The sequence below is a fragment of the Oncorhynchus nerka genome, linkage group LG2, assembly GCF_034236695.1.
Source record: "Oncorhynchus nerka isolate Pitt River linkage group LG2, Oner_Uvic_2.0, whole genome shotgun sequence".
Taxonomy (NCBI): Eukaryota; Metazoa; Chordata; class Actinopteri; order Salmoniformes; family Salmonidae; genus Oncorhynchus; species Oncorhynchus nerka.
This window is the reverse complement of record NC_088397.1, coordinates 70986293-70998872: the sequence shown is the minus strand read 5'-3', so window position 1 is coordinate 70998872 and position 12580 is coordinate 70986293. Positions and strand designations below refer to the sequence as shown.

Here is a 12580-nt window from a genome sequence, read left to right as displayed (position 1 = left end):
TGGGAAGCATGTGGAAGGCTATCCAAAATGTTTGACCCAAGTTAAACAATTTAAAGGCAACGCTACCAACTACTAACCCACTGGGAATGTGATGAAAGAAAATAAAGCTGAAAAAAAAAAATCACTATTATTCTGACATTTCACATTCTTAAAATAAAGTGGTGATCCTAACTGACCTAAAACAGGGAATTTTTACTAGGATTAAATGTCAGGAATTGTGAAAAACTGAGTTTAAATGTATTTGTCTAAGGTGTATGTAAACTTCCGACTTCAGCTGTATAAAAGTGAACAAAAAACAAAGTAGATATTAAGCAATAGCACTTTATTTAAACAACCAATCCTAAGCCACAACACTGAATGACAAGACTCATAGGCTGCAGCATACATTGTATAAAATTGATAAGGTTTCAATGCCTTGGTTTGTTAAGTTTCTCCTGTAATGTCAAAGGTCAATGCAGATTACGTTGTTTGATTCACTCAAATCATTATGCATGTAATTTTTGTAACACATAACCATTCACTAGCACACTTAATGATATACCAAGGCAAAGTGCTTTCAAGGATTGCATTATCATGACAGTTGGATACTTGTTCAGGAGTGGGAGGGGGGGGTTGTATGTCTCTTTTAGGGTATCTCTTATTCCCTAATGCTGCATCGCACATTCCTCTGCTTCAGTCAAAATCTCAAAGGTCTGGGGGGGGTAGTATGACAAATGATTCATTTATTTTATTTTGAATGCTTAAGGCTGGATACGATAACATTTACCTTCACACATAAACACCACATTCATAATCAGACTTCAGTAAGAGCCTTAGTTATTTGTTGCTTTTGTAATGAAGTTAGATGCACACACATTCTCCCAATCTCTCGTAGTTTCACACAGTTACAACTGTAAACTTGATGTTTAGACATATGGCTCAACTTACAAACGTACAGTAAAAACCCGGATGATTACTGGTGGTTAAAGGATACTTTCAGAGGGTTAAATAAAAGCAATCATAAAGTACCTTGTTGCGACAAGTATCTGAAGGATAGCAAACATGTACCACAGACGAGGTTCACGTGTATGCTACAACAGACCTTAAAGAGATTTCATTCTGATCATAATACAGTTTGGCTTCACATTCCAGTGGCTGTTGTGATATATTATTTTTCCTTTCATTTTACATGCTCGTACACACACACACACACACACACACAAAATCACATTTGATTTGTCTTTTAGATTAAAAGTGATTAATATGCGTTCATATTTTTGAGACACAAGTATAGGTGGTTATGAGCTAAGAAGACAAAGATGAGTTGTGCATCAAGGAGGTAGGCAAAACATGATCATAGCAATTACATTAGTAGCAAATGTAATCTTTACTTTCAGAATAGCATGGACTTTGTATCTTGCCAATGAGATTCCATTTTGGATGAGAGACCGTTTTTCCCCCATTTCAATTCCTTAAATTGTAATTGATATATTTTCTGAGGTAATATGATTTTAATATCGCACAATGTCATGCTAGTAAAACCTATATAAGATTTTTTGTTGTTGTTGCTGTAAGCAACTGAAGGCTCTAGAAAATACACAATACTGAATGCAGGCATGCTCAAACTCTCCACCAGGCAGCAGTAGCCGTAACTTACTTCAAAACAGAGCCTAAGGTGCAAGAGAAAACAGTGAAAAGTTGATAAAAGGCCAGAAAAAGCATTTTATGCATTTTCACTTGCTCACATTGCACCACCTGAATTTATAATTAGGCCTAAATGAAGCACAATAAACACTTTCATGATCACCTACAGTTCACACTGAAGTCACAGGAGAGGTTAACATGCTGTCTTAAACATTGGCTTGGCATATCCCATCCATTCTAAGGACCACAACCAGATATGCAATTTTTTTTAACCACGTGTCCCTGACATGAAATTCTTGACCAATTCATAACTTTAACCCGCAACTTCCGAGATGGTGAAAAGAAAAGCAGCGAAACAAGGAGCCAATGAAATTCTAGCAGAAGCAATATGGACAGGACACTGCTAGCCAATCAAAGCACATAATAATTCAAGGTCATAGCCCGTAGACATGGCCTGTTATATTTTGCCTGGCTTGTCTATGGAGTAAACAAATCCCCGCATCATACAAAGCAATGTCCAATGACTGAATCAAAACAAGATGCCTCTGCCCTCCTGAATAAGAGCTTCATATATCCAGAACCAAAATAAAAAAGGAGGGCTGTTAAGGCAAAGGACACAGCCAACCACCAACCTCAAGCTTTCAATTACACTAGAGTTTTACATTTTATTCAAAGGGTCAGTTAATGCATATTAGGCTACCACACATACTACGTAGGATACTGTACCAGAAACCAGTAGGCCTAACCTTACATATTATAATCTTCAAATATGCTCAAATTAAAATAATACAATTTATGGACTCAAACCAAAAACTATTACAGACTATAGCACCAGAATCTTACAAACATCACTTGTGTTTCAAAGGGAATGTACTTCGTGTTACCAATTAGAAACAAAATAACAATATTCTTTACGGTATTTGTAAACCAGGAAAGTGTGTAAAGTAGTACAATAGCCATCAACGAAGACACACTTTTTCTTTGCCCTTTTGCTGATAGCAGTTCATATTGCCATCTCACACTCACATTCATGACATCATACTCACTAATGAAGACATGACATCTAACTTCCCAAATCATCACACAAACATAGAACTCTATGCCTACTCACTGTACTATAAAACTAATCACTACATCCTTAAGTTCTATGGCATAGCAATCCATTGTCTTTCTTGTCCACAAAATACAATCTTCGACCACCACCTCAACCGAACCCAGTGCCTTGATGTTACCTTGAAGATTACATATATTATACTTAGAACATATCGCAATACAGAGAACAATTTATATAAAACACAAACATAGATGCCCAAATAAAGGGGTTGCATACAAACTAGCTATTAAAATGTTTTAAGCTACAACTTTTAAGTCTTGATTATCTTAAGTGTGTTCTTTTTTGCCTTCAAATACTTGAAATACGGTTAGAAGGGGTTGTACAGACACCAACTGAAACTACATCCCGATCAAATCAACATATACACTGCTAAAATGGTACTACAAATGTCAAATATTAAATCTCTCTCTCAGCTTTATAATAATTCACCATGTTGATTTCAATACCATTTAGTTGAGTAAGTAAATCAACAATCTCTACACACTACTGTCTGCAGTGCATTTTTAGTGATGTGCTTAGAACATCCAACAAAGTGCACTTGCCAATATTGCTTTTGTTATGAATTCACACTACAACTTCAGTATTATCACTACAGTGATCCAAAACTATTTCACTGTGTGGTTTTTCAGGTCCCTTAAGAAAGGCTGTTCATTGAAAAATATGGCAAGCCAAGCAAGACTAAGGCAAGAATCAAACAAGAGCTAAATAAACTAGTCAAGTTGTACATCCAGGTGTTTGGATTTATGACAACAGCACGAGTGTTTCTTTGGATTTGTGCTTTGAAAAATGTATCCAGCCAATTAACAATTTCTCCAGGATTCAAACCACAGTGGACCACATGGATGATGAGATTGGGAAGCACTATAGCCTAGCATCATGTTTTGTATTATGAATGAACAATGGCTCACTGACTTCACCCCGTCTGTGATTGTGAGTAGTTGTGCGACCTCAACTTTTATCAACAATAAGGCTTTCAGTTGGCATGAATGGAAGACCAATTTCGTGATGCATAAAATATAAAAATCAGACTTCACTATTTGCTCAATTGTTTTCTAATGACACAGTTTAGTATACCTGTTTGTATCAGGACAAAGTGTCAGTCAGGATTGTATTGACAGTAATAGAGGATCTGAGTTTTGCCGTTTACAAGTTCAAATAATATTCTTTAACCATCTTCAATTATCTACGACATCAAAATAGATTCCAACCCCATAATTTTGAGCAGCCATGTGACATACAGTATAAGAATGCACACAACTCTCATAAATAAGGTACTTTATGATGGATCTAAAACCAGTTCCGTTCTGAGACATCTCTCTTTTGCCTACTAAGGCATTCCTTTAATGGAAATATCATGATTTAATATCCTTATTCACCTATTTGCATTGTCCATCCTATGGGTAGTTGTCAAGAAGCAGTCAAGTCATGAAGGAACCATCAAATCAAAGAGAAAAAAGTTAAATGTTTTCATCTTGCATAATATGTATCAGATAACATTTACTCTCCAATGAGGTTCAATACATTAACAAAATGCACTGGCTTGGATAAAAATCATTGCGAGATATAACATTGCGAGATATAACATTGAGGTAAGCTGTTCCATGTCTGATTATGGCTAATCAAGTAATACATGAAGTCACACAATAGAAAGTGTCGACATTACTCTCCACTAAGACAAAAACATTGCATCCCTTTAAAGAGTAACGTTACTCTTACATAGTATTTTTGGAGTGAGAGGTCAACTCAGTAACTGCCCTTAAAGAGGAAGAGAAAACGGACAAAATAAAAGCAACTGGTGTGTCGAAATTTTGTCCCTGAAGTTTTTCAAAGCAGCCAACTACTGGGTTGAATAAAGTGAATCAAAGGATCAGTATGCTTTGTTTTGATCATAGGTATATGTTGCTAAGCCTTAACTACAGAGGCACAAGAGAGAAAAGTATTCAACCAGATCCCTCTAGTTAATTCAGGACCAAACAAACTTTGGACAGTACAACAGGCCACACCACCTATGAGGACTATAATGCAGAAAAGAGCACTAGCTACATGCGTGCCAACAAAAAAATTACAGTCTCTGTAAAAAGAAAAGGCCAGAAGTCTGGAGTCAATATATAATTGTTAAATTCTATAACCAGTTTATTGTGTTTGTTTTGATTTATTTTCTCCATGACCTAAAGTATATGTGCCGCGATATACAGGGGTATGGGCAATCCCACATGAAAATGGAACAAATGTCAATTGTCTCTCAATAATAATGTTAGACACGTGCCAAATTCTGCAAAATTACACTTCTTACTGCAACATTTCAAGACCTTATTTTTAAAGTGAGACCAACAGTTTTGTTCCATTTTAACAAGCATTTGGAAGTTATGATTGAATAAGCATGGAAATCTTTTCCACCTAGTGTAGTTGTACAACAATGACAAATTAACAATGAAAGCATTAACATAATATACATTCAAAGAATCTGAACATCAAATATGTTGTGTACATAGACAGGACAGACATGCAGCAGTTAGAATCATGGAAGAACTTAAAGGGATACTTCGGGATTTGAGGCCCTTTATCTACTTCTCCAGTCAGATGAACTCGTGGATACCATTTTTATGTGTCTGCGTAGTTTGAAGGAAGTTGCTGACTAGCGTTAGCGCAATGACTGGAAATCTATGAGTCTCATTGGGCCTCATTGCCAAAACCCCGAAGTATCCCTTTAATATTGAGCTTCACTCATGGATCTATACTTAAGACATAATTCCATCCATATCAAGAGGTGTTTGTTTTGGTGATCAAATGTAAATTTATGACGGACTATGACATGAGATTTATTACTTTTAACTTCTTGTTAAAATCCACTTAAAAATAACTTACCGCATCTTACATGTTTATTTATTCACTTTTTTTGTGAATTGTAGCCATTTTGAAGAATTCTTTGATAACAGTACACCGATGACAAATAAAGATCTAATTCAGCAGTTTAATTATGCTTGGAGAAGAGAAAACGTTTGTGTACTCTTGATTCAAAATAATATTTTAAATGGAAATAAAAGAAAAACACAATGGTAACTGCCTAGCTATTGCCTTCATCCAATGAGTTTTCAAGTAATGAAGGACACCGATGTCCTCGAGGTACAGTCATTGGCAGATATCCCAGAGGAATACGCTATGGACAGCATCACCATGGGGATCACTGGCATAACCAAAAGAAACCAACAGCCTCTTTGTTTCTAACTTTATCCCTTCCACACCTAATTTAGGAGGTTATTTAAAATCAGCATGACATAAGTGTTCGTTCTCAGATGAATGCTTTCTCACTTGAAGGACAATAGTGTCAAAAGTAAGTTTTTCCTATTCTCCAATTTCAACATGACCCTACTCAGTCTTTCTTTCCACTCACATATATGATGGCAACATTTTACAAGTTGCCCAAAATCAATAAGTACCCTGAATTTTTTTCAAAAGAAAAATGGAAGGAAACAAAGATGTTGAATATGCTTCCTTTCAATAGTTATTCCCCCAACTTAACATGTAACTCAGTTTACAGTATTCTGACTCAACTACTTTTGTGCAATTTTACCATCTTCTACCCTACTAGCCACCCTGCCATATTGTTTTCGATCACGCTCAAATAAAATCGACTTGATCAGTCTTGCATCATGCAAATTACAATTACCTAATGCTATGCATTTCACTCCTCCCCTTGCCCAAAGCTCCCATATCACTTATTCCTACAATCTGAAGCACTTTGAGAAAGTTGTCAATTTTTGCAATTTCAGCCATTGTAAGGTATTATTGTCAGTTGTCAAACTTGACCTTTACTTTTTTAATCTCCATAGACACTTCCTTTTTCCATAGGCAGACAAACAGGGATTTCTACAGCACTTGTGGGTCTAGGTAACAGCATGGGGTGTTTTTAAGGACGACTGTTTTGATATGGTATTGATGTAAGACAAAAAGGGACACATTCCCAAATGCAAATCAGAAAACAAATGGAGTAACAAAACAACGATTCATAATTTGAGAGGTATTGTAAGGCAATCTTGATAGAAAAAATGACGAGTACATGATTAACAGGAGGGATAGCTCCTGTGCCAACTGTTGACAAAATAAAACTTGAAAGGAAATAAAATAATCCCGTGATTACAAGAGTCACAATGATTATATTGGAGTGAGGTTTGTACTGATAGACATAAGGCAGTGCCTTCAGAAAGCAAAAAAAAAAAAAGATTCACATTTTGTCCTGAATACAAAGTGCTATGTTTGGGGCAAATCTAGCACAGCACATTACTGAATACCACTCTCCATATTTCCAAGCATAGTGGTGGCTGCATCATGTTATGGGTATGCTTGTAAGCCAGCAGCATAACACCCTGCATCTCACTGCTGGCTTGCTTCTGAAGCTAAGCAGGGTTGGCCCTGGTAGAGAGACCAGATGCTGCTGGAAATGGTGTTGAAGGCCTGTAGGAGGCACCCTTTCCTCTGATCTAAATAAAATATCCCAATGCCCCAGGGCAGTGATTGGGGACATTGCGCTGTGTAGGGTGCCGTATTTCGGATGGGACGTGACTCTCTGTTGTCACTAAAGATCCCATGGCACTTATCGTAAGAGTAGGGGTATTAACCCTGGTGTCCTGGCTAAATTCCCAATCTGGCCTTCATACCATCATGGCCCTCTAATCAGCCACAGCTTACAATTGGCTCATTCCTCTCCCCTGTAACTATTCCCCAGGTCATTGCTGTAAATGAGAATGTCTTCTCAGTCAACTTACCTAAATAAAATATGGGTTAAAAAAAAGGACTGGAGAGTTTCAGGATAAACACAATAAATGGATTGGAACAAAGCACAGACAAAATCCTAGAGCAAAACCTGGTTCCATCTGCTTTCCACCAGACACTGGGAGATTAATTCACTTTTCAGCAGGACAATTACTTAAAACACAAGGCCAAATCCACACTGGAGTTGTTTACCAGGAATACAGTGAGTGTTCCTGAGTGTTACAGTTGACTTGATTCGGCTTGAAAATCTATGGCAAGACATGAAAATTGTTGTCGTGCATTGATCAACAACCAATTTGAAAGAGCTTTAAGAATTTTAGAAAATATTAAATGGGCAAATTTTGCACAATCTCGGTGTGCAAAGCTCTTCGAGGCTCACAGCTGTAATCTCTGCCAAAGGTGCTTCAAACAAAGTATTGAGTCAGGTTTGTGAATACTTAAGCAAATTAGGTATTTCTGCATTTTATTTTCAATACATTTGCAAAAATGTCAATAAAAATGTTTTCACTTTGTCATTATGGGGCATTGTGTGTAGATTGGTGAGAAAAAAGTCATATTTAATACAGCCTGAATTCAAAATGTAACACCAAAATGTGGAATAAGTCAAGGATATAAATACTTTCTGAAGGCACTGTATGCACCACATTGTTAGGCAATAGACTAACCCATCCGCTGAATGCAATAATACCCTTCAATGGCTCAAGATAAAACACAATCCTTCTGCATCGATGCACGAGGAGAAGGCAGAGGTAAAGATGTTGCTTTAGTTCATTTTTCATTATTGTCCCCATCATTTCTATTACTTTTTTCTTAGTTAAACAGTGCAGCAAAAATGTCAGTTATTCAACAACCAAAACCCCTACTTTAATTTAGACATACATTTTAAAAAATCAGCAATGGACTATTATGGCTCAGTGGAGACGTCTGCAAATGTACGTAATATCTTACATTTCTGCACTTAATCAAACATGTTCTTGAGTTTCATCCCCTGCTTTTTTTTTTTTTTTTTTACAAAGGCAGTGCAAGTATACTTTCCGTTTGAAATGTACTTTGGGCTGCGTACGTTTGCACACGAAAGGGGTGACCCTCAACTCTTCACTGCTCCCTTATGCTAATCCCAAAGAGAACCATGACCCTCCAATTAAACCATGTCTCTCATACAAGCACCCACACATCACACATGATCGTGAAGATCCGTCACCAGTTCATCTACTCTCATCTCTCCATTGAAGGTATTGTCTTCCCTAAATATAAGTTCATATCTACATAGGTAACCTATGTAAACACACACATACATAGAGATATTAAATATACAAAAGTGCTTATTCTTGAAATAAGTGCTTTGGGTCAGGACTGAGTGAAAATAGAGTTGTTTGTTGTTGCATTATTGAAAATGGAAAAATGCTTTCCATTGTTCTATTGCCCTAAAAAGCACAATACTAGGGTAATCCTTGTCCACAGTGTAAACGGAATGGTTAAATAGGGAGGGAGGAAATAAAAACATTAAAAAAAGAGTCTTGGCGGTATATCATGAATGTAATCCTTTTTAGGCTTCTAACCTCCACACACTCGACTTATGCTTTCTTGACTTATGCTTTCTTGACTTATGCTTTCTTGACTTATGCTTTCTTGACTTATGCTTTCTTGACTTATGCTTTCTTGAACCCCTAATTGAACAATTCAGTCCCACATGAAACTTGTTCCAAAAGGGGATTTTTGTTTTCAATGTCGTATCTAACCAGCCTAACAAAACCATAGGCTAAACCAAATCTATGGTCAATGAAATGTCACACAATATAAGATAAACAATGGATGGGACCTAGTTATGAGAAGTTCATATTTAAACCAACCCAAAAAATTCTAACATAGCGAGTTACCCTTGAACATAATAAGAACATTATTTAATGGCTTACTATTCGATGTGATCTCACGTCATTGAACTAAACCTTCTCTGACATCATATAAAAAGGCTTATGTAAAATGCCACAAAATGTTCAGGTAGCTTAATACAATCATTTTGTTCAGCATATTAGTATAAATGTGAGGAACGACGACGACACTGGTTTTGGCATTTGCTATTCCTACATGTAAGGGATAGACTTGGTCATCTTGTTTTCTTCTTAAACGCTTTGACATGAAATACCTTGCAGAATACCAGTACTGGCCACGGAACAGATAAGCTGTTTTTTCTCTCTGTTTCTCTAGTTTTTTTCCTACATTCTTTTTTGAAACAGTTCCTTCCCAGCCATATCGTCAAATGCACCAGGAACTGACCATGAATCTCAGTCTGCAAAATGATTCAGAAATTGATGCAATGTTTTTTTCTTATATAAATAATAGTATGTACATCTAAAGAGATGTGCTAAATGGTTTCGATATTCCATTCAAAGAGAACAATTCTAGGGGTAACATTAGGTTACACAAGTGATGATAGGACTGAGGCATGTCGAGAAAAAACAAACTATTCAACTGAGAAAGGTGGATGAGGTTGTCAGTGTATCACACGATAGAGGTATTGGTACCAGACATGCCTACATGGTGTTCTTGTTGACGCAAAAGAGAAACGGGAGCACACATACTTGAAAATGGGTGTAAAAGAAATCAATCACTTTTGGTATTCTTTGAAATTCAAATAAATAAAATACTCTAAGACACTTCTTAAACCACTTCCGAGATGCAGTTACTTATATATAACGTAATGCAGATATGTTAGTTTTCAGTGTTAGCCATATATTGTGAAGAGTAAAGATACTGGTACATTACCACTACTTTCACAATTTCACTATCTAAGCCAAACTACATTTATGTAATATTGAAAATACATTAACAAAATAGGATAATGCTTAATATTACAGTACACCATGGATTTGAAATGTTCCTGAATTCCAATTAGTTTATGGAAGTGTGAGTAAGGTCAAATACTGATAGATTTTGTAATCTGAATTTTTTCAAAACGCTACAACCACATGAAAACAATTACAACAGTGAACATAATTTGAATTATGTTCTAATTAACATAACTAACAATCTTCATAAATAGCTTAATCAAATGAAACACAAAAAACTAAATTGATTCAACTAATGTGCAAAAGAAGACAGAAGCAAACAAGTATGGCTGTTTGGCATGAATAGATAAATAGGTTAAAAAAAAGGGAAAATGACATGAACCTTTCCACTATAGCAAACAGCAGGGAAATAAAAATGCTATCAGAGTTTGAAGGCTGTCTGTGACTGAATATTGCTTCCAATTCCAAATAACGTAAAGAGTCAAATTAAACATTACATGTAGATCCGCATTGACGGAAACCGTGAATACAATCCATGGAAAAGGCAGCAATATTTTAGCAGCTATATTAAAAACACGTATTTTCTCATGGCTCTGTTGTGCAAACATATTTGACTGACAATTCACAAGTAAATGCGACGTCGGTTTACATTGTGTAAACAAGTGTTTATACAACAATAGCTTATACCGCAATCAGTATGTGTGCTAAACCCATCTTTCTTAAAAAAAAAAAACTGAATTTCATCCTTTAAAAATGTCCCACTAGAATTGTTCTCTTTTTAAGTCTCAAATAATCAGGGATAAGGTGGGAGATCAGAGGGCATAAACTAGTTGGGGATGAGGGGGTGGGGTCATCTCTCAGTAATTCTCAGTGTTCCATAGGCACAACATTGTTTAAATATCCAGAAACGCCTACGACAGTGACAAGCGGTAGTGGGGTTCAGGCAAGAACCACAACTTCTTCCTTTAGTATGGACTCCTTGAGAGGGGGGCTAATGCAGAAACCCCCAGTCAGGCAGTGTCTGGACCCGTTGGATGGTGTCACTCAGATGGCCTTAGCCATTAGGAAGTGCTTGTTGTCGGATGTCTAGGGGAGTAGACACCAGCTTGTAACCGCTTATTTTTTTAAACTATGCGGTTTCTGTGCAGAGCTTTCAACTCTCTCTCTCTTCAGAGACGCACAGCACGGAAAATACCCACACATGCTGCATATTGCGCCAGTTTAAGTCAGAGAAGTTGGAGGCACCGTTCTCCTTCTACTAGGTCATCGCTTTCACTGGGATTTGCGAGGTTAGTTTATTCGTTGTTGAAGTGCAATATCAAAAATTCACCAAAAATTGAAATTTAATTTAGAACTAAAATGATACTATCTGTAACTTGTCACACATGCTTGTGAATCTGTTAATTCAACAAAAACATCCATGATAATATCGTAAGGGGTAAAAATCATCACTGCTGGTAGGATTTAGAGGGACTCTGTGACGAGCTCTGTCCTGGACACTGGACAGAGGGTGTCTTACCTAAGCCCAGGCTAGTGACGACAGACAAATAAACAATGAAAATGATGCCAGAGGAGAGAGGCAAATAATTGCATATAGGTTTGACAACACCCATTAGGGATTTTGTTTTTCTTCAAACAGACAGACACACGCACACACATCCAAACACACACACACGTGAAACTAAGTATATTCCTGCTCTTGTTGTGTGTTAGAAAGGGGGTTGTAACCCGGATCATAGTGGATTAAAGAGGGGCGATCCGGCTAGTTAGAGATACAACGGGACAGGGGCACCTAGGGTATGGCGGTCTGAGGGGGAGCAGGTTTGGGGGGGGGGGTTTCATCTCACTCGGTGAAGCAGCCGTCCAGGCCGATGGTGCCATGACGGTCCTTGGCGTAGGTGTGGCGCAGGTTGCCGTTGGGCAGGGGCCCGCAGGCGGCGATGCCACAGTGCTTCAGCAGGTTGAGGCCAAAGGAGGCGGCGACGCTGGCGTCTTTGGGAGGGAAAGGCTTCATGGTGGAGAGGATCAGGGCCAGGCAGTCCGCCACATCCTTGTTAGGGGCACAGGCCAGGGCTGGGGTGTGGCCTGATGAGAGGAGAAAGAAACAAAAACACACAATTGATTAAAAGACAATTCACATTTAGGAAGAACAAATTCTCTTTTATAAAATTCTCAATAACAACCTGGTTAGTCAAGAGGGCTAAGCACTTTTACTCAGACACATATACACACCAAAACGAGATAAGCAAATGGCCACTTCACCCCAGTGGCATAGGCAGAAATTGAT

At 37.5% G+C, this 12580-nt stretch overlaps 1 protein-coding gene across 3 annotated transcripts in view; it reads right to left on the bottom strand.

The window, feature by feature from the left end:
* Positions 1 to 305: 305 nt before the first annotated feature.
* Positions 306 to 12580, bottom strand: part of LOC115141372 (serine/threonine-protein phosphatase 6 regulatory ankyrin repeat subunit C-like) — a 49485-nt gene continuing 37210 nt past the window's right edge. For 2 of the 3 annotated variants that reach the window (XM_029680176.2, XM_065002279.1), the window contains exon 28: positions 12231 to 12378. In XM_029680176.2, the coding sequence (XP_029536036.1) occupies positions 12319 to 12378 (60 nt within the window). In that variant the 3' untranslated portion in view covers positions 12231 to 12318. Of the gene's footprint in view, positions 12379 to 12580 lie in introns of all 3 variants that reach the window. The other variant, XM_029680168.2, reaches the window with a different exon arrangement.